The 23,695-nt window shown below is 50.4% G+C and overlaps 2 protein-coding genes across 6 annotated transcripts; both read right to left on the bottom strand.

The window, feature by feature from the left end:
* Nucleotides 1-1,526: 1,526 nt before the first annotated feature.
* On the bottom strand, nt 1,527-19,192 carry LOC307201232 (uncharacterized protein). Of its 4 annotated transcripts, none has more exons than XR_013832656.1 (3): nt 8,200-8,398; nt 2,716-5,325; nt 1,527-2,664 (listed from the first exon to the last, which is right to left on the bottom strand). XR_013832656.1 is itself a non-coding variant. In XM_079950272.1 (3 exons), the coding sequence occupies exon 3, from the start codon at nt 5,273-5,275 to the stop codon at nt 3,155-3,157; it is 2,121 nt and encodes a 706-aa protein (XP_079806398.1). In that variant the 5' UTR covers nt 5,276-5,325; nt 8,200-8,356; nt 19,182-19,192; the 3' UTR covers nt 1,527-3,154. The 4 variants fall into 4 exon arrangements, 3 of the variants coding, with proteins under 3 accessions (XP_079806398.1, XP_079806397.1, XP_079806399.1); XM_079950272.1 differs by adding an exon at nt 19,182-19,192 and having other exon boundaries at nt 1,527-5,325; nt 8,200-8,356; XM_079950271.1 differs by having other exon boundaries at nt 1,527-5,325.
* ZNF629 (zinc finger protein 629) lies at nt 11,707-23,291 on the bottom strand. 2 transcript variants are annotated; one of them, XM_079950247.1, is made up of 4 exons: nt 23,115-23,291; nt 22,028-22,287; nt 19,548-19,664; nt 11,707-18,113 (listed from the first exon to the last, which is right to left on the bottom strand). In XM_079950247.1, the coding sequence occupies exons 3-4, from the start codon at nt 19,627-19,629 to the stop codon at nt 14,833-14,835; spliced, it is 3,363 nt and encodes a 1,120-aa protein (XP_079806373.1). In that variant the 5' UTR covers nt 19,630-19,664; nt 22,028-22,287; nt 23,115-23,291; the 3' UTR covers nt 11,707-14,832. The 2 variants fall into 2 exon arrangements, with proteins under 2 accessions (XP_079806373.1, XP_079806374.1); XM_079950248.1 differs by lacking the exon at nt 22,028-22,287.
* Between the last annotated feature and the right edge of the window lie 404 nt (nt 23,292-23,695).

The raw sequence follows: 23,695 nt of genomic DNA, 5'->3' as shown, positions 1-23,695 counted from the left end.
CCACGAAATCTATGAATCTTGCTTGTCTTTCAGGGGACACAAGATGTCACCTCCCCTGGGATGAGGGATGGACTGTGAAACCACTCTGCGAATTATAGCTCTGCGAGGGCAACAGGAAATCTCCTACCAACCTACAGCACTCTTAAATGACAGTCCCCAGGACACTTTGAGGGAAAGCCAGGACTGTTTAGAGCAGTTTGCTGCTTTAAAAGCAATAGTCTGGAGAAGACCTGCATTACTGATTGAGCCTCTGCAGTGGGAGTGACTGAATGACCCAACTCAGTAGAATTAGCCACTCCCAACAAATGCCGACTGGAAAAATGGAAGCAACGTCATCCTCCGCGGATGGAAGCTTTGAGCTCATAGGAAGCCTAGAATTTATTTACTTACCACAGTCAAGAAAATCTACCGTTCTTGCCCCACTGAAGCTTTGGAACAGCTTTTGTTGTTGTTTCTTAATTCCCTAAAGCAGTGGTTTTCAACCAGTGTGCCATGGCCCTGGGATGCCTTGAATGATGATTGGGGTGCTACAAGCAACACTGGCCTCTATCCCTCTTTCCTCCCTCCTGATGCCCTCTCATGTCTCTGCCTACCAAAGGCTTGTGCGACTGTTTGATGCAGCAGCCCTGGCTACAAGCTCCCCAGGCGAATGGTACCTCTGGGGTTGGCCAGGGGTTGTCTCACATCCCCTTGTGGGGCTGTGTGAGGAGGCACCTCTCCTTGGGGCAAGGGGGACAGCTCAGAGACCAGGGGCAGCAGCTGCGGCTGCCCAGAGGACTCCCGAGGAGAGAGGAGGCTGAGGGAACACTCCACAAGGAAGGGTGTTCAAAAAAGGGTGAGAGGCTGCCCACTCTGCAGGCAAGGGGTGGCATAACTGGGCTCCTGAGCCCCACAGGGGTGCCGCAGAAAGAATGCAGTGGGTCGATTGTTTTTGTATGCCACAACTGCAGCTAGAATTTTGTTAGCTAAGAATTGGAAAACACAAGAAGTCCCAACAGTGGAGGAATGGCAGATGAAAATGATGGACTTTTTGGAGCTAGCCAACCTGACTGGAAGAGTCCGCGACCAGAAGGAGGAGGAGTACCAGAAGGAATGGATGAAATTTAAAGACTATATGTTAAGATAACTTAATTGGAAAAATTTGCAAATATCAGATAGGCTTAGGATTTAAATATGTGATGTTAGAGAATAAATGTTTAAAGTTAAATGAAAAGAAAGAACGATGTTAAGTGATTAAGTTAATTTGATGAGAAATTTGGTTTTGAAAAAAGTGTTACAAAGATATATACTGAAACTCAGCCAGAGGGATTAGAGGAAGTCACCTAACAATGTTATGAAGATTGGATTAAGTACAGTTAAGATGTTTGTTTGTTTGTTTGTTTGTTTGTTTAAAATTTTTGGAAAATCAATTTTAAAAAATGGAAAAGAAAGAATGAATGTAGTGGGTCAAGGGAGCCATGGACTCAAAAAAGTTGAAAAGCTCCGCCCTAAAGGCTCATGACACAACTGCACAGCCAAACACAGGATTCATGTTTTTCAAATGTATTTTTAGCTGCTTTCTTCAAACAAGAAAGAAATAACTCTCACACGGGTTTGCACAGACATTCTCAACCTCTTACTGAATACATAAACAAGGAGATTATTTGATGTTATCTGCAGAACCAAAGCAAAAGCGTTATCAGCTCAAGGGGTGCGAGGTAGAGAAGGGGTTCTTGAGGACATTACACACAGTCCAATTCTAAACTTCATTTCTCCAGAGTTAACCTCCTTGGATTCCAATTTCTAAGGGGGTCCCTGGCATTCTGACACGAAGGTAGGAGGATAATACTTAAAACATCTCAAAAGGCAGTGACGGAAGATAGAAATTTTGGTTTCTCTCTACAGTTCGAAAGGGCAAAATGGGGCTGAAGAAGTCAGAAAGGAAGGAGAAAGGAGCTGAACCCAGCAGGGTTGCCTTGTAGTGGAATTCAATAGCAGTTAGGGCCCACAAGCCCAAGACTTCTGTGTGCAAATCCCAAATCTGGAAGCAGGATATGGGCAAGATCTTGTGTGCTGGGTATTTAGGGTTGTATCCAAGGCTGGTCCTACACAGTGCAGACCCACTGAAATTAGTGACTCTTAAGTTAGTAGTGTCCATTAACCTCACTGGGCCTTCTCTGAGTCGGACAGGATACACCCCTTAACCCCTGCATTGTAGCCCAGCTTTACCCAAAGTGCCCTGGTACCCTCCAGGTGTTTTGGGACTACAATTCCCATCAGCAACAGCCAACAGGGGCAACAGTAGAGGATGACTGGAATTGTAGTCCAAAACGCCTAGAAGATGCCAGGTTGGGGAAAGGCTTTTCTAGCCCATGGGTAGGCAAACTAAGGCCTGGGGGCCAAATCCGGCCCAATCACCTTCTAAATCCGGCCCGCGAATGGTTCGAGAATCAGCCTGTTTTTACATTGATAGAATGTGTCCTTTATACACACACACACACACACACACACACACACACTGGTCCCACACAAGGTCTGAGGGACAGTGGAGTGGCCCCCTGCTGAAAAAGTTTGCTGACCCCTGTTCTAGTCTTTACCCAACTTTTAATGACAAACACGCCCTCTACCGAGGATACGTTTAACATCAGGCAATTGAAAAGCACTCTTCCCCACCCCACGAAATCACTAACCAGAAAGGTACAGAGGGTTCACAGCTGCCTGCTTCTGGCCAGGAACACAGGGGAGCTGGTTGTGGTGATACAGCCACACACTTTGGGGAGCCCCTCCACGAATTCTGCAGATGCTCTTTATCCTTCAGAGATCGCTGTGGCATTCAGGTGGGGCTAATAACGGTGTGTGAGGGGGTTTTTGTCTTCGTTTGTTTTTTTATGGTACATATTCTTGTGTTTTTATATTGCAAACCACCCTGTGATCATAGAATCATGGAAGGAAACCCTGGGGGTCATTGAATCCAAACCCCAGCAATGCAGGAAACAAGAGGCTCGAACCCACAACCCTGAGATTAAGAGTCTTATGCTCTACCAACTGAACTATGACCTTCAGATGAAAGGCAGTATAGAATCTAAGGAATAATAAGCCATTCTCAGATATTAACCTTGCTCTGACTCCTTGTCCCCACCCACAACCCACAACTTTCCACCCCTGCAGGATTCCTTCATACGCCCTCCGGGCTCCCCAAATCGGCTTGCACCCCATCAGCCCCTCTGGGAGACCCGGGCAACAGGCGATGCACCCGCCGGTGAGAGTCCAAGTGCCCCTTCTTGCCGAAGCAGCGCCCGCAGTCCACGCACTCGTAGGGCCTCTCGCCCGTGTGCAGCCTCTGATGCTCCATGAGGTGCGTGCTTTGGGTGTAGCTCTTCCCGCAGTCGCCACAGACGTAGGGGCGCTCGTGGGTGTGCACCCGCCGGTGGCGCGACAGGTTGGAGCTGCGCCCGAAGGCCTTGCCGCAGTCCCCGCAGGCGTAGGGTCGCTCGCCGCTGTGCACCCGCCCGTGGGCCAGCAGGTCGGAGCTCTGCCCAAAGGTCTGCCCACACACCTCGCACTTGTAGGCCTGCTGAGCCGTGGGGAGGTGCGATCGGCGGTGCCGGGCCAGCGTGGCGGCCTCGGCGAAGGACTTGCCGCAGAAGCTGCAGACGTAGGGCCGCTCGCCGCGGTGCGTGGCCCCATGCTGCTCCAAGTCGGCCAGGTCCACAAAGCGCTTCCCACACTCCCCACAGCGGTGGGGCCGCACGCTGCCTTCGGCGTGGGTGACGTAGTGGCGGGCCAGGTCGGGCCGGCGGGCAAAGCGGCGGCCGCACAGCGAGCAGGCGAAAGGGCGCTCGCCCAGGTGGTTCCTGCGGTGCTGCAGGAGGTTGGAGCTGGTGCTGAACTGGCGGCCGCAGTCGGGGCAGCTGTATGGCTTCTCCCCCGTGTGTGTCCGGAGGTGCTGGACGAGAGTGGGCCGGCCGGCGAAGGCTTTGCCGCAGTACTGGCAGGAGAAGGGGCGCTGCCCCGAGTGGACCTGGCGGTGGTTGGCCAGGGCCGAGTTCTGCCGGAAGGTCTGGCCGCACTCAGCACAACGGTACGGCCGCTCCTCGGTGTGGATGCGCCGGTGCTGGTTCAAGGTGGTGCGGTGTCCGAATGCCTGGCCGCAGTCGGGGCAGGAAAATGGCCGCCCATTGACATGGATCAGCTGGTGCTTGGTCAGGACGGAGAGGTCGGCGTAGGCCTTGCCGCACTCCCCGCACACGTAGGGCCTCTCGCTCGTGTGGAGGGCCCGCTGGTGGCGGACGAGGGCCGAGCGGACTCCAAAGGCCTTGCCGCACTCGCCGCAGACGTACGGGCGCTCACCCCGGTGGGCCCGGAGGTGGCGGACGAGGGCAGAGGACTGCCGGAAACGCCGCCCGCACTCTGTGCAAGTGTACGGGAGCTCTCCAGTGTGGATAAGGCAGTGGCGGACGAGGGCAGAGTGGCTGGCCAAGCTGCGGCCGCACTCACTGCAGATGTGGCGAGGCTTGGAAGGCCGCTGCTCGGCTACCAGCGCCTGCACCGGGACAGCCCAGCCGCTGAACGCCTCCTCGTCGGAGCCGTTCCCAGAAAGAGAGCCCTGCTGAGAGTGGATTTCTTCCTGCTCCTCGCCACTGGATCCCTCCCTGGCCAGAGAACCCTCCTGGTAAACGACGGCCTCCGATTGCCCCGCAAGGTTCACTCCCCCCAGGTGAGCTGCTCCCCAGCAAGGGATCTCTTCGGACTCCTCCCCATTGGATTCCTCAGCTTCAAGGGTCATCTCAGATTCAACCCCAAGAGAGGATGCACCCCCATAACCAACAGTCCCACTTTCCTCCTCAGAATCCTCCCTTCCCAGAGCTGCCTCTGGACACAGTAGCAGTTGGGCTTCTTCGCGACTTTCTCTGTGGTAAGCTATTTGCTCAGATTCTTCTGCAGCAAACTCATCGTCTGGCAGAGACCCCTTTGGATAAACAAACACCTCTGTGTCTTCCCCAATCTTCCCTATGACTTCCTCCACCTGGGTAGAGGGCTCCTCGACATCCTCTAGGTCAGACACACACCCAACATTTCCTTGCTCCTCAACGAAGACCACGGAGCTGCTCTCAGAGGCTTCCTCCTGATCACGGTCTCCACGATCGTCCAAGCTACCTTCCAGCCACGGCAGGTTCTCCCACTTGGCTTGGCTGTTCCTCTCCCGGAGCTCCTCCTTGGAGGACACTCTCAAAAAGCAAGCTTCCTCTGTGGACAGAGAACGTGTTCCCTGAAACCTCTGCTGACGGCGATCCATTTCTTGCTGGGGATGGTTCTCCTCATCCTCAGTTACAATCCCAGTTCGTCCTGGAGGGAGGTGGGGGGGAGGGGGGAGAGAGAGAGAGATAAGCACAGCTCAGGAATACAGTGGTACCTCGGGTTACAGATGCTTCAGGTTACAGACTCTGCTACCCCAGAAATAGTACCTCAGGTTAAGAACTTTGCTTCAGGATGAGAACACGGTGGCAGCACAGTGGCAGCGGGAGGCCCCATTAGCTTCAGGTTAAGAACGGACCTCCGGAACGAATTAAGTTCGTAACCCGAGGTACCACTGTACTAAAATACATTAAAGTCTTCCTAAGCAGTTGCACTATGCAATTCCCTCACAACAGGGTAAGTACAGAGTCCTCACTCATCAGGAATTTGGGGATGGGCTTCTAGATCAGAGGCTGAGGTTTGCTGCCCTCACGCTCAGCTTGTTGGTTTTCTGGGAATCATCTATCTGACCATCACCAAAAACAGGATAACTGATTTGATGGACTACTGCTCTGATCTAGCAGGGCTCTCCTTTCTGCAACGAGCTTAGCTAATTTTGAGTACAAATACACCTATTACTGTGGTTCTGTGCAGTGAGATTGATGGGTGATCAAACACTTGACAAATGGCCTGGATCTATTATCCTCAGTGGTGCCAGCCTTTGGAATGCAGCACCCACCAGCATTCGAAGGGGCAGGCAGAAAAATGTGGGGGGTTTTGCAGTTTGAGTGTGGGCAGAGGAAGAACTGTGTGTTGACTGAAGGTGAAGGAAAACTTTCTTTATTCAAGAACCTGAGATCAGAGACTGTGGTACTTGTTTTAATGAACCTGCTTGCAAAATGCACTGTTTGCATAACCTTAAGCAAAACAGACACCCAAAAGGTGAGACACTGTAAACCTCCAGTACTCTCTTCTCTTGTGCAAAGGAAATTAAAACTGCTATACTCACTTAACTGAGAGTAAGACCAACTATAAAATCAGTAAGGTTCACTTCCAAGTATAGGATTGCACTGTTAAGTCCTGTACAGCTATCTTTGCTTGGGGAAAACAGGGCAAAATTACCAGTGGGAGCCACAACAAAATGTTGCAGTTTAGGAGCATACTTTTACAGTGTGAGAGTCAAACCAGCCAGGCCATCATTTCCTATGCTCCATTCCGTTTCCCCTCACTTGTTTTTCTCCCTCCCTCATTGAATCATAGAGCTGAAAGGAATTTCAGCCAGCATTCTGTGGCCATTTAGCACACTCAATCCTTACTGAGCTATTTCCCACACCTTAGGCTTCTTTTTAATGTACTTTTACAAACTTGGGGGGGGAGGTGTTCATTCAAACCTGCTGATATTTCCCTTGTTCTGAGTTGTTGTTTTGACTTCAATGAGCAATAGCAATCAAAGTCAGGACTTCAGGGGGAGAAGAATCAGTGGTGCTGTTTCCTCAGACTTCCAACATGCACAGCTCCTCACATTATCCTGCAAATAGACAGGAACTCCCTCAAGCTCACACACAAAGATCATGCAAAGAACCTTGCAGGATCAAACAAAGCACCCACGTAGTCTTGTACCCAGTTCCCCACACTGGACAAGATCTTACTGGGAAGCCCAGAAGCAAGAGATGGGCAATGATACATGCAAATGCAAACAAACACACCACCATTTGCCTCCTGCCAACTCATATTCGGAGGTGAGGTTACAGGGAACCAGGCAGAGGGCCTTCTCGGTAGTGGCGCCTGTCCTGTGGAATGCCCTCCCATCAGATGTCAAAGAAATAAACAACAATCTGACTTCTAGAAGACATCTGAAGGCAGCCCTGTTTAGGGAAGTTTTTAATGTTTGATGTTTTATTGTATTTAATTTTTTTATTCTGTTGAGAGCCGCCCAGAGTGGCTGGGGCATAAATTTATTATTGTTATTATTATCATCATCATCATCATTCAGAGGTATCCTACGCCAAAACAAGCCCATTCAACAATGGCTACCTCTCTTTCTCCAATCCCGACAGCAACTACTGAACTGACATTCTGGGAGCTGTAGACTGTTAGCGATGCTGAGCGTTATCTGGCGATCCCTATACCTGAGCTACAATTCCCACCCAGGGCAGTTTAACGATCAATCCATCTCCCGGGAGCTCTGGAAATTGCAGCTCTGGGAGGGGAACAGGGGCCTCCTATCAACTTTCAGCACCTTAACAAACTACATCTCCCAGGAGCCTTTTGGGGAAAGCCATGACTACTTAAATTGGTATCTCAGGGCTTGAAAGGTATGTTGGGGATGCGGCCCAACACCTCCCTTTGTTCTCAAATTAGCTTGCACAGCTGAATGCAGCTATCCTCCTTGGGGCAGCCTAGCTTCCATCCTTCCATAGCATTAGAATGTTTTACTGTATGCTCGTTTTGTGTCTATTTTAAGATATCTTCTTGTTTAATAAAGTTTATTTTTTTTAAAAAAAGGAATGCAAAAAAAAAAAAAAGATGGGTACCGAATAGATGGAAAGCACACGTCAAAAGCCTTGCCACCCGAACATGCAAATCCATAGCACACAAGAGACCATCTATAACGAAACAGCAAAACACTCATACACAACGGACTCCCTATACCACAGCCTCAAAGTAATTCTGGCATTATTATTATGATTTGCATTAAACCAATCCGAAATTGAACATTTGGAAAACCTCCCCAAATATGGTGAAAACCATTTTGGAGGCGAGCTTCCGGAACGATTTAACTCCTCCCCGAGGTATTTTGCTACCCATGCCTTGTTTTGTTTGCAATTAAGGTCGTATGGATAAAATAAAAGACTCATTAACCATAACGGGATTGTGATTCATATAAAGAACACAGACCCGTTATTTTTTTAAATTAAAAAACAACAACCATTTAACCTTTCGCTAAAATCTTCGCCGTTCACGAATTCTCACGATAGCACTTACCCAACTCGGTTTCAAATCCATCCCATCTTTCGGAATAAATGCAACGAAAAAGAAAAGGGAAAGTGACGGAGAAGTGGTTTTTTTGTTTTTATTTTTTTCAAAGTAAGAGATCCAAAACCATCAGCACACAAACCGAGATAGAAATAGCCAGCTTCTTCTTTGGAGTCCGTTTCCTTTGCAAGGGAGCCTGGGAAACGAAATGATAAAAAGAGCATTCTGGGAGTTGTAGTTTCCTTTTTAACCTCCCCCCCCTTAAAGAAACAAGCTATTTTATCATTCGTTACATTTATTAACTGCATTTAAAAAAAAATCTTTATTGAATGTTCAAAAAGTACATAATTATATAGGCACTAAACATGGTAAGATGTAAATAAAAGAGAGAAAAACAAAAACAAAAAACAGCACCAGTGTAGAATGGAAAATAAGGAGGGAAAGGGGGGAAACCCCAAACTATAAGTTGTTATTGTACTTTACCACATCTTAACCTATTACAGTATTTGTAAGAATGGGTTCCAATTAATTGCATTTTTTAATTTTAATTTTCCTATGCAGCGGGAAGTCATTTTTAGCCATTGCAAAAGATGAGACTGAAATAATAAAGATTTCTGAAACTTTTTTTTTTAACCCACCATAGCAGCTTGCTTCCTTTATGCAGCAGCTCTGCAACCCTGAAGAGTTACAGCCCATTAGAATAGACAGCACTGACCAATGGTTTGGCTGCAGACTTCTCACAAAACTACAATTCCCAGAATCCCTTGCTGGGGAATCAGTAGGCTGGAAGTTGCTGCATGGTCGCTTGCAGAGCACCAGGTATCCTAGGTTTCCCGTGGCTTCAGGCCATCCCAGCTTTGTATTGCGGAACCTAGATTATAACAGATTTGTATGGAGAAAACACAGGGATATTCCTGTTCTGTACATCCCTGGGCATCTCCTGCTCTGAGCTTGAGTCCGCATCACAATGCAGGCGAGGCTCCTGAACCGCCTTGCGATTCTCTGCATGGTGCAAGGCAGCCAAGCCTACTGGCTGAAGTGTATATAAATCAGAGCCTTTTCAGACATCTGAAGCCAGTCCTGTTTAGGGAAGTTTTTAATGTTTGATGTTTTATCGTGTTTTTAATATTCTGTTGGGAGCTGCCCAGAGTGACTGGGGAGGCCTGGGGTATTATTATTATTATTATTATTATTATTATTATTATTCCCTGTTTTCCCCAGTCTGTTCCTGAGATCTCCATAAAGCCTTTAAGCTGAATCACTGCCTTGGGTGAATGGCCGGGGATCTGTCACCTCAGCTCAATCACCGCTGAAGACTTGTCACCTCATCCACCTGGAACCAGCGACCGACCGCAGCTGCAAGGCCGCGCACACAGAGCAGACCTCATGGCCACTCAGAGCCACATCAAAATGGGACAGTCCCAAGGAAATGGGACTCCTACGCCACACAAATCAAGTTTTTCCTCACAGCCAATCAGTTGACCCTGAACTGAAGTGGGCCACACTGCTCAGTGTGTGTGGACCTGCCACGTTCGAGATCACCCAGGGTCTATTAGCCCCGGCCCAGCTGATGAAGACTCCGTTTGACGCAATAATGGAGAAGCTGAGGCTATCGGAGATCGCCTGCCGGCGTGCCTTCTACAAACGGGACCAGGCCCCGGGCGAATCCATAGGGGCCTTTGTTGCAGCCTTGCGGCAGGCTGCCTACCACTGCAACTTCAGTGATCTGCACATAATGCTCCGTGACCGTCTTGTGTGCGGCCTGAGGGACAAGGAGCTACAGTGGCACCTTTTAGCCATGAAGGACCTGACCTTCCAGGTTGCTTCTCCTCATGGCGGAGACAGTTGACAAGATGGGGAGAGGGGTTCGCCAAGCACACAGCCCACCCATGGCCCAGAAGGCTGAGGCTGTGCACTCGGAGATTCTTGACAGTGAGGAAGACGAGGAAGTCTCTGCTTGGCTCGTCCAAGCATTTTGGCCAACAGAGAGGTGCAGGGGTGCCTTGCGCCAGTTGCGGGGGCCCGCATGAATGGCGGTCATGCCATTTCCGCAGTGCCCAGTGCCAGGCATGTGGGAAGACCAGCCATACAGCATGCGCCTGCCGAGCAAAGGAGCAGCTTGAACTCACATATACTTCAGTTCCAACTCTGCAATTCTCTGATTCTGTGTGTTGCCTTGTATGATATTTGCATTGACATTTAGCGTTTGTATGGCAATACAATAAAAAGGGGGGGGAATCAAGTTGGGGTTGCAAAGGATCTTTCTTTGCTGCCATAATTTGAACTCTGAACACCATAGGATATCAGGTTTGGTCCAGCTCTCCGTTCCCTACCCCTGTTCTAGCCTGATGAACAGCTCTGTGGAACTCAAAAGTTTGCGCACCATTTCACATTTTGGTTAGGCCTAGTAAAGATTTTGGAATGCATGGAACTGGCCTGCGAGCAGATTAGTTGGTTATAGTTACAAATCTTTGAAAGCAGACCTCATTGCCTCATTGAACATAGTAACTCTTGTTTCTGAGTAAACATGCATAGGCCTGGGCTGTAAACCAGCATACATCTACAGTGGTACCTCAGGTTAAATACTTAATTCGTTCCGGAGGTCCGTACTTAACCTGAAACTGTTCTTAACCTGAAGCACCACTTTAGCTAATGGGGCCTCCTGCTGCCGCCGTGCCACCGGAGCCCAATTTCTTATCCTGAAGCAAAGTTCTTAACCTGAAGCACTATTTCTAGGTTAGCGGAGTGTGTAACCTGTAGTGTCTGTAACCCGAGGTACCACTGTATTTGCATGAGAGAAAATAGCTTTCCATCTTTCATGGGGGCTTCAGATGAGCCCCCTTGTGATTAAAGAAGCCATGGGTGCTGCAGAACCTTGTGAGCTAATTCCCTGTAACCCATGTACCTGGCAACTATTAATTTTAAATTATTTATGGCATTTGTATACCACATTTTTCTTCCTATGATCTCAAGGTGGTGTACATGGTCCTCCTCCTGATTTCACCCTCACAACAACCCTGTGAGGTAGGTTAGGCTAAGAGATGGCGACTGAACCAAGGTCACCCAGCGAGCTACATGACTGAAATGGGGAATTTGAACCCTGCTCTCCCACGTCCTAGTCAAACACTCTTAACAGTGCAACCCCCTGCCACATGTTTGGCACATGTAAGAAGGGTCTCTGTATGTGTTGAATCAGGATTAGGCCAGGATTTGCCCTTGCATGGAAGAGCTCTATACATACACGCTGGTCTTTTTCCGTTTATGCCAAATATGCCTGACTGGTGTGTGTGATCACAGAAATGTGGCATGGCTGCTGACTATGCTGTTATTTTTAAAACCAGGACAGGGGGCAGCTCTTTTGCATTTCGAAATAGCTTTATGTCAATTAATCAGTTAAAAACAGCAGCCCTAATATATCAGTTAATCAACAACAAAAACAGCAGCCCTGGTATGTTTGTTTTTAATCTGTGCCCCCTTCACTTTTATATGAAAAATAATGACACCAACACGAAACAATCTGAATAAACCAATCTTGAGTTTGTATTAGTCTCAGGGTTGATACATTCCTAGAATTACAGAGAAAATTCAGTGACAAACCACAGAATTGAATCCATCAAGGGGGGGGTGACCATCCTTGGACAGGGAAGAGGTAAGGAATCTTCAACAACCCCTTCAAAACTAACAGTCGCAGACATAAATATATGGAGAGATTCCTAGAGAGTTATCATTTGGATGCTACAGGAGACGTTTTTGGTGGGGGACGGGGAGATGAGATGTTTGCCCTGAGTTACAAAAGATGAGTGCTTAAGGCTACAATCCAGCACACACTTACTTAGGAGTAAACCCCCTCACTGAACAAAGCAGGGCTTACTTCTGAGTAGACAGGCCTAGGATTGTGCTGCTGGAAACAAAGAGGACAGCCCCAGCAAATAAGGCTGGGGAGGAAAGGAAGATGATGAGGCCGAAGGAAAGGGCGGAGGGAGACACAAGGAAAAGTATCGATTGAATTAACACTCAATTATATCCCACTCAGGAGATGCAGAAAGCTTCCAGTGGGCTCTCATCCAAGCCAGGGGCAGCTGAAGGTTCATTTGAACAGCCTGCGCAGGGCACAAAGGATTCTGGGACACGCAGTCTTCTGTTCTGCATCTGGGCTCTGCACGAGAAACCTAGGTTTGCATGCTGCTTCAAAGATGCCTTTTGAACCGGTCCACCTTCGGCAGCTACTAAGCCTGCCTGTACAATCGCGCAGGTCCCTGGTGCAGCCACATGGCAGGCCCATTGCAGGAGATCTCTGCAGTGCTACAACAAGAAGCAACCCACACGTACAAACAACGGTTCAAATGGCGCCCGTCTTCATTGGAAGTTCAGAAAATAGCAAGAACGATGCAGCAAAGGATGCATCAGGATTGCACCCCTGCTTATCTAGAGTAGCCCCATTTAACCGTAGAGTGAACAGGCCAGGAGCCTGTGTAGGTTCAGCTGAAGTACATTGTGGGTTGAAGGATGAGGACAACACTGTGAACTATTGCTGTGGGTGGTTTAGAGGAGCTTCAGTCTCAATGAATGTGTAAACTGGCTAGTTCTATGTAGCAGCGGTGGGGAACCTCTGGTCCTCCAGATATTGCTGAACTTCGTCTCCCATCAGCCGCAGTATGAATGGCCAATAGTCCATGGGAATCGTAGTCCCAACAACATCCGGATAACCAAAGCTTCCCCACCCTTGCTCTACGTTTTCCAAGGTGGGTCTTGTACACTGTGCTGGAATCTACCCATGTCTTGGCTGGTCTCGTCCATGCTACTAAGCTCTCCATCTTACTATGGATATCATGTGGCCAGGAGTTCCACCTGATGCAAGCAGGCAATTTTTCTGCTTTTGCCAAGGATCGTGTCTCAGCTCACTTGAATGGGTGAGGTAGGTGCCAGCACCGAGGAAGAAGTTTAAAATCAAAGCTGTGCCAGGATAAGGGAGATCTGTTTGTTTGTTTGTTTGCTTTTTTGCTTCCTTGAAATGTATTAGGGAAAACCTAACAGCACATTCCTACTCAGAAGTGAGCCCCACTGAATTAAATGGGCCCTGCTCCTGGGTAAAGGAAGTCTAGAAACCCAGCCAGGTGGGCGGGGTATAAATAATAAATTATTCTTATTATTATTACTATAGGATTGCAAACAGATAAGAAAAGGATTCATAGCTATAAACAGCATTCAGATATTCAGGAAATGTGTTTTCATCTAGGTGGGACAAGTTAAGAGTCTGCTGCCATATATTTTCTGCATCAGGGAGTTCCACAGATTGTGTTTGTCTTTGAGGATTATTACATTATCAACTCTACAGCACTTTCTATGGGCAAAGACCTCGACGTGGATTGGTGAGGTAGACGTTGGCACTGAATGACTGAGCAAACCTAAAATGTACAGGGATGGGGAGTATTTTTTTTCTTTTTAAATCTAACTAGGAACCCCCTCTCCCCACAGAAAAAGAAATACAACCAGTAGAAGTCAGAGATACACTGAGGGTGCAGAAATATGGAGAACCTGCTTCACTTAAGATGTGCCAAGTAGATCCTATCTATTCACACATGTACACAGGAACCCATTTCTGCTCATTGGTGTTTTCACCTGAAAGCAGACGGGATGGAACAGTGGAAATGGGAGGCTGGAGAAAAGCTGGTGGGTGGGAGGAGACAGGCTGCCAATGAAATATCCTGGTTTACTTGATGCCATGAACTGGGAAGCAAGATTGTCATGGAAGGAGGAAGCAAACTCACATTCAAAGACCTAAAACCACCCTCAGCATCCTGCTAAGTGTGGTCAGAACAGAGAAGCAACCACAAGTGGCAAGCAGGAGGAGATACAGAACGTACCCCAATGAGCCATTCCAGTATGTTGTATTTTCAGGTGATTAAACAAAACAAAAAAAACTATCTCACCTTATTTCACAAAATCTGTCTGCATTGGAATAGGTCTTATAGGAAATACCCCAAAAAAATTGCAGGGGGAGAAAGATGGACTTTGGAAACTAGCCCTCCCACCAGATACAGAAATACACACAGAGAGAAACCGTTCCACTTTTTGTACAAGGCTACCTGCTGTCAGCTCCTGGCTAATTCCATGTTTTAAAGGGGGTGGGGGCTAAGCTGAAGCTATCAAGGTGTTGCTAGGACTTCAATTCCCATCAGCTCCAGCAGGCATGGTCAGGAATGATGGGAGCTGTAGTCCAGCAACATCCGGAGGACCACAAGCTTAGCTACCCTTCAAAGAGACTTGAGCTCATCTGATTCAGAGGGAAAACCAGGGAGGAACAAAGGGGAAAATACCTGAAAAGGAAGAGCCACTGTGTATTTTGCTGGTAAAGAACCTCGAGGGTTTCCCCAACTTGCATTGTTGCTGCAGCACCTCCCATTTCGATTCTGCACATCTGCACAGACTCCCCACCCTAATAATAATAATAATGTCTGTAGTATCTTCTCTCCATCGAGGGCATGTCTCCAACCCTGGGCAGACCGAGTTGCCCCAGTTTACCCCTATGTACACCCCACCCTCAGCTTTGACCATCGAACAGGGGATGGGGAGCGTGACAGAAGACAGAGCATCGCAGGTCAGACCTGCCTGGTACTGACCAAATCCCACCAAGACAATCCTTCAGGGCTGCTCTGCCGTGTGGCTCTGGAGGTGCTGCAGCAATATCGAGCTGTTCCGGGAGATCTTCCCAGGCTCAGAGTGCCCAAAGTATCTGCCCTTCTCCTGCTGCCCATGGCGCTGGCCCAGCACTACCCCGGCACCCGAGGCTTTCCCCAAATCAAGGTGGAAGTAGGGCTCCGTGGTCTGCAAAGGGTCACCTAAACTCTGCTTCCCGTCCCCACCACGATCCTTCGGCCGCAGCGATGCGCCCCTTTCAGAGACGTGGTTTTCCCTCTGCAAAAGGACAGCCGAGATTTCTGTGAAGCTCTCCCCAAATTCCAGGGGGCTCCCGGGGTCCCTCTCCTTGCCGCGACTGTTTTTTGGTGGCAGCGGCTTCCGCACGGCCCTGGCTTTCTGCACCGTGTGCTCCATCTGGTGCCGGATCAGAGCCAGCCTCTCCGGGAAGCCCTTTCCACACTCGGGACACTTCAGCAGCCGCCCCTTCGTGTGGCCGGCCTGGTGGCACGACAAGCCGCCAGCGTCCGCAAAGCTCTGCTCACAGTCGTGGCACTTGTAGGGCTTGGTGCTCGGGTGGCGGATGAGGGCAGCCATTTCGGTGGAGACCGGAGGAGGTCTGTCAGCGGGAGAAGCTCTCTTCTGCAGCGGAGTGGCAACCAAGCTGTCTTTAAGTGAGCCATCACCCAGGGGGCCCAGACCAGGCTCTTCTTCGGGTGGGGTTTGTGAGGTGAGAGCTGAGCTGTCCTGGAGGCCCGGCCCACCCAAAGACGCCTCCTCTTCTTCAGGGGTGCTCTCAGGTGTGACCCCGTCCAGAGTCTGAGCTTTTGGGTGGATTCTCTGGTGCAAAGTAGGCCTCAAGTGGTTGCTAAAGGGCTGTTCGTCCAGTGGGACACGCTCGTGGGGGATGGACACCACTTTTTCATCGGAGGGCTGGTCACCAGAGAATATTTTCTGGGCTGTGGTAAAATCTGTGTCAGCAGGCTCCTCCATGGGATCGCTCAGTTGAGTTACAAGATCTAAGTCGGCCCGAGGAGGTTCTCTGGATTCAAGACATTCGTGCATTTCGTTCCCCAAGCTCTTCTGGTGGAGCAAGAGGCCTTCACGGTCCTCAAAGGCCTGGCCACACTCCAGACACTTCTCGCAGACGTGTTCCCCCCGGTGCTGAGTGAGGGCCAAAAGGCCCTCAAAGCTCTGCTCGCACTGGGGACATTTGTACAAATCCTCTTCCATGTGGGTCATTCGATGGTGGGAGAGGGATGCGCCATCGGCAAAGGCCTGCCCACACTTGGAGCAGGTGTAAGGCCTCCGCCGGTGGCTCTGCTGGTGGTACTCCAAGGCCGAACTATCCTTGCAGCCTTCCCCACGCTCCAGACAGCCCCAGGACGCTTCCCCCTCCTGACGCGGCACGAGAGCCATCCCGATAGCAAAGCTCTCCCTGGAATCCACACGCACCAGCGTCTTCGGGGATCCTGGGCCAAACAGGAGCTCGGAGTCCTCCTTGCACCTCCCGCTCTCCTCGTGCTCCTCGAGTGCCTGGCTGTCGACAAAGCTCTCTCCGCACGCCCCGCAGATGTGCAGCGAGTGTGCTTCTTGGTGCTGAACTAGGGCCAAGCGGTCCTTACAGTTCTGCCCGCAGACGCCACATATCCAAGATTCATGGTTCTCCTGATGGCAGGCTAAGGCGCTGGAGTTCCCAAAGCTCCTCCCACATTCGGTACAGATGTAAGACGTGTGGCTTTCCTGGTGCTGCGCTAACTTGGCGCCATCTTGGAAACTCTCCCCACATATGTTGCAGACGAGAGGGACGTGGCCTTTCTGGTGCTGCACAAGTCCGGCTGCATCTTTGCACTCTGGCCCGCACACGGCGCAAGTGGCGCCGCTCTCCAGGTGCGATGCCGGCACATGGCTTTCCCCACAGGTTTCCCCCAGGCCTTCTGGCTCTCTGGCACCTCCTTTGCTGCTACATTTCCCATCCTGCTGGTGGCGTTGCAGCTCCTCTTCCTGGGCGAAGCGCAGCCCACAGCCGTGGCAGACGTGGGGACGCTCCTCCATGTGGATGCGCTGGTGGGTGATGAGGTTGGAGCTCTGGGAGAAGCGCCGTCCGCACTCCTCGCAGTGGTAGGGCCGCTCGCCCGTGTGCGTCCGCCGGTGTTGCGTGAGGTGGGAGCTGCGGACGAAGGCCTTGCCGCAGTCGGGGCAGGCGTAGGGCTTCTCGCCCGTGTGGATGCGCTGGTGGCGGATGAGGGTGGAGCTCATGCCGAAGCACTTGCCGCAGTCGGCACAGCGGTAGGGCTTCTCGCCCCGGTGGATGCGCGAGTGCAGCGTGAGGTTGGAGGCCAGCGAGAAGCTCTGCCCGCACTCCCCGCAGGCGTAGGGGCGGCTCTCGCTGTGGCAGCGCCGGTGCCGCTCCAGCGCCGAGCTGAGCCCAAAGGTCTTGCCGCAGTCGGCGCAGCGGTACGGCTCCACCCCCATGTGCAGGCGCTGGTGCTTGACCAGGGTGGCGCCGTGGCCAAAGCGCTTGCCGCACTCCTGGCACTGGTAAGGCTTCTCGCCCGAGTGCGTCCGCTGGTGCTGGATGAGCTCTGAGCTCTGGATGAAAGTCTTGCCGCAGTCGTTGCAGCGGAAGGGCTTCTCCCCGGCGTGGATCTTGCGGTGCTTAACCAGGTTGGCACTCTGGGTGAAGCCCTTGCCACACTCGTCGCACTTGAAGGGGCGTTCGCCCGTGTGCGTGATCTGGTGTTGGATGAGGTCCGAGGAGCGGTAGAAGCTTTTCGGGCACTCCGGGCAGCGATAGGGCTTCTCCCCCGTGTGGCTGCGCTGGTGTTTGATGAGGTTGGTGCTCTGGGAGAAGGCCTTGCCGCACTCCCGGCACACGTAGGGCTTCTCCCCGGTGTGGGTTCGCTGGTGCTGGGCCAGGTTGGAGCTCCAGGAAAAGGCCTTGCCGCAGTCGCCGCAGACATAGGGCTTCTCGCCCGTGTGCGTCCGCCGGTGCTGCACCAGGTGGGAGCTCTGGGTGAAGGACTTGCCGCAGTCGGCGCACGTGTTGGGGCGCTCGCCCGTGTGGATGCGCCGGTGGCGCACCAGCTTCGACCACTGGCTGAACGCTTTCCCGCACTCGCCGCAGGGGTACGGGCGCTCCCCCTTCCCGCGTTGCGGAGGGGCTGCAGCGGGCGAGTTGTCATCCCCAACGCGGCGTCCGGGCTCCATACATAAAATGCCCTCTTCTTCTTCCTCCTCCTCCTCCTCCTCCACCTCCTTCAAGGGCTCCATCTTCTCAGCATCACCTGGCAAAGAGGCAAAGAAGGAAGAAGGAATCAGAAACGGGGAGGTCTCAAATAACCTGGAACGGGCAGAAACTTTAATCTGCCAGAGCTCAGCTGTGCAAAAGTTTGGGACGCCATCCACACAGGATTCCCTTCAACATACAAAGCAGCCTCAAGAGTACAGTCCCATCTAAAGGTAAAAAAGGTAAAAGGTAAAGGACCCCTGGAAGGTTAAGGCCAGTCAAAGGTGACTATGGGGTTGAGGTGCTTATCTCGCTTTCAGGCCGAGGGAGCCGGCGTTTGTCCACGGAAAGCTTTCCAGGTCATGTGGCCAGCAGGACTAAACCGCTTCTGGCACAATGATGGAAACCAGAGTGCATGGAAATGCCGTTTACTTTCCCGCCGCAGCAGTACCTATTTATCTACTTGCACTTTGACGTGCTTTTGAACTACTAGGTTGGCAGGAGCTGGGACAGAGCAACGGGACCTCACTCTGTCGTGGGGATTTGAACCACCAACCTTCCGATCGGTAAGCCCAAGTGGCTCAGTGGTTTAGACCACAGAACCACCCGCGTGCCTACAAGCCCATCTATCCCATTTCTAGCCACCCTGGAACTGAGCTTGTTCCCCAGTACCGTTCTGTTTTGGCGAGACCCTGTGCACTTGGTTCTGAATCAGCTCGAGCGTTTAACTAATCACCCATTTGGAATCTAGGAAGGGTATTTTCCTCCCTAGACCAGACAAGTTATTAAACCGGGAAGCTTTCGTTTTATCTTCTACTTGTTGCATGCTAATTAATACCTCCCACGCAGACTGGCTGCCCCTATGGAGCTTCCTAGACACACACAAACACACCAACCGGCTCGGCTTTTGGATCCCGTCAGTGCTTCATGCACTTGAGTTAATGATGGATGTTGCTGTTTAATTCATCAAGTCATTCGTCGCCATTTAATGCGCTGCCTTTAATTAATATGTCTTTTGGTTGTAAAGCACTTGAAACGTTCTAAATGTTGTTGCTCTTAAATGAACACAGATTCTACAACCCCCCATCATCCCTGACCATTGGCCCTGCTGGCCGGGGCTGATGACATTTGGAGTCCAAGAAAATCCGGAGGGCTACAGGCTCCCCACCCTTGATCCATAAGTGAGGTTAGAGAGCCTGATGGAAGTGGGAGCTGCAGGAAGTCACAATTTGTTGACTTTTGAGGAAAGGGAAGATTTCGCAAGAGTGAAATCCTAGAATTCAAGAAACAACCTGGGAAGAAAAGGGGGGTGTGGCGGGGGAAATCTAAACCTTTGGAAGGAGAGGAGGAAATACGTGTTGCAATTGATATGGATGGGAGAGAGCGTGGGTCTTGAGCCCTCCAATCCCAGATGAATGGCATGAGAGGGATGGTGGTGTGGACCTTATATCCCCTCTTTTCAAGACAGGAACTCCGCTTTCATCTTTCCCACCTGGTTGGGTGATTCTCAGGGTCTCCCCTTCCTCCAAGGTTCCAGGTCCGTCAGGATCGCTTGCCTCCTTTGTTCCATCCATGTGGGGTGCTGCAGAAGGAGCATTTTCTAGGGGACCTGCGGACACAAGAGTGAAAAACAACAGGCTAAGTCCATGTGCCTTACCCAAGATGTTGAAAAATCTCCTTTCTACCAGGGTCAACAGCGCTAAGCCATATCAGTCGCTTTCAGGCCGTGTGCTGGGGAATCCTGCGGTCCCTCTACTTAATAGGAGATCAATACCAGTGAAAGGCAGCTCCCTGGTGCCAATCATCCCCTGATCACAGAGAGCTGCAAGCAAACTAGAGTGTTTGGAACTCGCTCCTGCAGGAAGCATTGATGGCCAACTTGAGATGGCTTTTAAAGAGGATTAGACAATTTCACCGAGAAGGTTATTAAGAGCTGGTAGCCATGATGAGCTATGCCCATAAGCAGGACGTAGTTGCACTCTCCCCATAAGCAGGACATAATTGCACTCTCCCCATAAGCAGGACGTAATTGCACACTCCCACCTGAAATTCTCTCAAGACTGATCCTGCAGGTAACATGTTGCCAGCCCCAAAAAAGACTGGGGAACATTAGCTCCATAGGTGATACCCACTACCCAACATCCTGTTCTCTGCCAGCCCAGCCCATAGAGAGGGGGCACCATGGACTGAACATTCCTAGGTCCAAGAGATTCCTGGCTCTCCAGTTGCTAACCAAAAAGCAGGAGGGGGGGTGGAGAGTGGCAGCTGTGGCAACGGCTCACTTAGGGTGGTTCAAAAATATACAAAACAGCAATGCACACAATATAGCATTCACACCTCCTGTTGGTTCCACTATAGCACAGCAGAATGCAAAAAGTTTGTTTTTATATTTATAAATATATATATATATCCAGATGTAAAGCTAACATGAACAGCTAACCTAACGCTCATGTGATTCTTTGCCCCATCAGTCTAACCCAGGAACAACGGCACACCCAAGCAGACATTGCTGTTTTTACTTGGGACAACTTATTTGAAATTTGTTGCCCCAGTTTCAAGCCCTTATCACAAAGACGGCGACAAGCGAAGGGACCCAGCGCAGCAGAGGGACTGTGCAAAACAGGGAAGCCACCAAGGACCCAAACAGCTCTACCACCTTAGCAAAGACACGCGTGCGAGGGACAGGTCCTGCTTCTGCCTTTGTCTCTAGAGGCTACTACAAAACTCAGCCTTGGCAGCTGGGAACTGGCAGCAAACGCCCACTTGAGAGAGGGCCAAGTCCAGATACAAAGTCCTCACTCCCTGGTTCCTTAGCAAGCGCCATGTGCTCTTAATTTACACTGCCCTCGTGGATGGGGACTGGCCACAATTCACAAAGGAGGGAAAGTGGGGAAAAGAGAAAATAATAATAATCAATTTAACTCAGGGAAGTGGGTATATTCCAAACGGGTTGCAAGTACAGTGGTACCTCAGATTACATACTTAATTCGTTCATTCCGGAGGTCCATTCTTAACCTGAAACTGTTCTTAACCTGAAGCACCACTTTAGCTAATGGGGCCTCCTGCTGCTGCTGCGCTGCCGGAGCACAATTTCTGTTCTCATCCTGAAGCAAAGTTCTTCACCCAAGGTAATATTTCTGGGTTAGCGAAGTCTGTAACCTGAAGCGTATGTAACCTGAAGCGTATGTAACCCGAGGTACCACTGTATGAAGTGCGTACAGACACTGTAGCGCTGAAGGTGAAGGCCACATCCACACAATACATTTAAAGCACTGCTGTACCACTTTAAACAGTCCCTACGCCCACACCCCGAATCCTGAGAACTGTCATTTGTTAAGGATGCTGACAATTGATAGGGGACCCCTATTCCCCCTCACAGAGATGCAATTCTTTTTGAGTCAGACTCTTAGTTCATTAGCAGCAGGGGGCTGCATGGTTTATTCTGGCCCAGGCAGTTCTGCAGGGCCCCACGCCAAGGTCTTGCCCAGCCCTCCTAGATTCTCCATCCCCACACACAAGATCTCTTGCAACTGGCAGTGCCAGCCATTGAGCCTGGGACCACGCCTGCATGCAAAACACTCGCTTTGCCACTGAGCAGTGGGCTGCTGGCTGAGCCAGAGATAGGCTGCATCTTAACCACTCGTCCTGGCAGATCTTGCTCCTTACTCAGGAATAAGTCCCATTGGACATGGTGGCACTTCCTTCTGCGTAAACAAAGTTTAGGATTGTGCTGCACACGTTTACCTCAGCTAAAGAGTTGTACAATGGGCTTCGCAAACGTCCAAAGAGCTCCCTTTCTTTTTTAATTAAAAAAAACAAGGAGCCTGTGGCCCCCTGGACATTGCTGAACTAATTCTGGCTGACCACCTGGGCTATCCCTGTATGTACTCTGAAATGCATTGGTCACTGAGTTTTACTGCTGATCTTATGTTAATGCAAAACTTGTTAATTAAAACCACTATCCACACAAACCTGCCCAAGTTCTGAGATCTTCAGGGGAGTCCCATCTCTTGGTTCGGTCACACTCACAGACAGCAGGGCCTTCTTGGTGGCTGCTCCCAGACTTTGGAACTCCCTTCTTCCTAGAGAAGTTAGACTGGCTTCCTCCTTGTCCTTCTGTCAGCAGGTGAAGACTTTCTTGCTCCAACAAGTGTTTGGGAACCAACTGCTTTTAATAAGGGGGCCGGTGCCGTGCTGTTTTTGTTGCAACTGTCTGTATGCTTTTAATATATCTTAGAGAGAAAGAGTTCTAATTATACTAATGTTTAATTGTTTTTCCCGTATATTTTTAGCTGTTCTTATTTTATCTGTAGCCCACGCAGAGTCCCTGCCAGGGGAAATGGCAGGGTATAAATAAATATAACTATCATTATTATTATTATTATTTGGGGAAAGCAGCAGAAGAATTGTACAAGGAGGATCAGTGGACTATACAGAGTTAGGGGGTTAATAGATGATGATTCACAGCTAAGGAGCAGAAAAGGTTGCGTCCCTTCTTTTAGCATGAGACACCCACCCACTTACCCAGGTGTTATCACCCCACAATATGGTTCTCTGTCCACAACTGCTTCAGAAGACACACACACAAACGCTCATCACCCGCTGTATTTCACAAAGCTTAATGCAGAATAAATGGCACTTCCCCTTGTTCTCATGGTTAGAATCAACAACGCAGATCAGGAACGCTTCTTCATCTACTAAATGTGCCTTGCCGAGCAAATACGAAAATCCCTCTCTCAGGATGCAATCCTATGCACGCGTACTTTGGAGTAAACCGCGCTGGAACCCAAAGGCTGGGATCGCGTCGCTAACTCCTCTCCCCAGGCTACGACAAGGAGATCGAAGTGATCTGAAGTACAACGCTGCTGATCTCCCGGCCAGCGCACTAAATAATGACTTATGTTTTGATCCTTTGCAAAAAAACAAAACAAAATCCCTGCATTTGGCCTGTCCACACAACCGCCAACGCCAAACCCCGTCTCTTTTGTTTGCAAAATAAAAAAATAAAAAATAGAAATGCACCCATTTCCCAGCTCTTGCAAGACACCCTAAAACTCACCATCGCAGCTGCCGCTGCCTCAGAGGTCTGCAGCTCTGGGGAGATCTTGCCCCCCACGGGGACCCCCCCTCCCCATAAGGCCAGGGGAGCCCCCCCGCCCCGAGCTCCCTGTGCACTGCAGTAACCCTGTCTCCGCTCACCAGCCACCAGGGCTCAGGGTGACTGGGAGGGAGCGAGTCAGAGGAAGTTCCCTCCTCTGCACGGTCCCCCTCTTCCGCCGCTTGCAGGCAGGGAATGGAAAGGAGAAAGAGGAGGCATTCTCTATGGTGGTTAACCATTTCCATTTAAAGAGGCAGGTGGCCGGGGCCGGGACTCCTGGCTTGCTTTCTGGGACGGAGCAGGCTCAGGGAGGAATCTCTTGGCTGCAGCTCCGGGAAGGCGCATTGCGCCCTCGTGGGCGCATTCGATTTCCAAGGAGCGTAGTGGATTTGGGGAACCAGAATTCCCAGATCAGCTCGGCGCTCCTCTGCAAAGCGGTCCAGAGCGATAAGCACCGGGAGCCAAAATGCCCCGACCCCCTTCCTCTTTTTTGTATATAAATTTTAATAAGTTTTCTTTTTTACAATTCAAGATACTCATTT

The sequence above is a fragment of the Podarcis cretensis genome (assembly GCF_951804945.1).
Source record: "Podarcis cretensis genome assembly, chromosome: 13".
NCBI classification, from domain to species: Eukaryota; Metazoa; Chordata; class Lepidosauria; order Squamata; family Lacertidae; genus Podarcis; species Podarcis cretensis.
This window is presented reverse-complemented; position numbering and strand designations above follow the sequence as displayed.

What these genes read in the sequence shown, in the direction of transcription:
- LOC307201232 (XM_079950272.1), bottom strand. Translation starts at nt 5,275, where the DNA reads ATGGATCGCCGTCAGCAGAGGTTTCAGGGAACACGTTCTCTGTCCACA.
- ZNF629 (XM_079950247.1), bottom strand. Translation starts at nt 19,629, where the DNA reads ATGGATGGAACAAAGGAGGCAAGCGATCCTGACGGACCTGGAACCTTG. An exon ending in CCTGAGAATCACCCAACCAG is followed by an intron (nt 18,114 to 19,547) that starts GTGGGAAAGATG and finishes CCTCTTTGCCAG; the next exon opens with GTGATGCTGAGAAGATGGAG.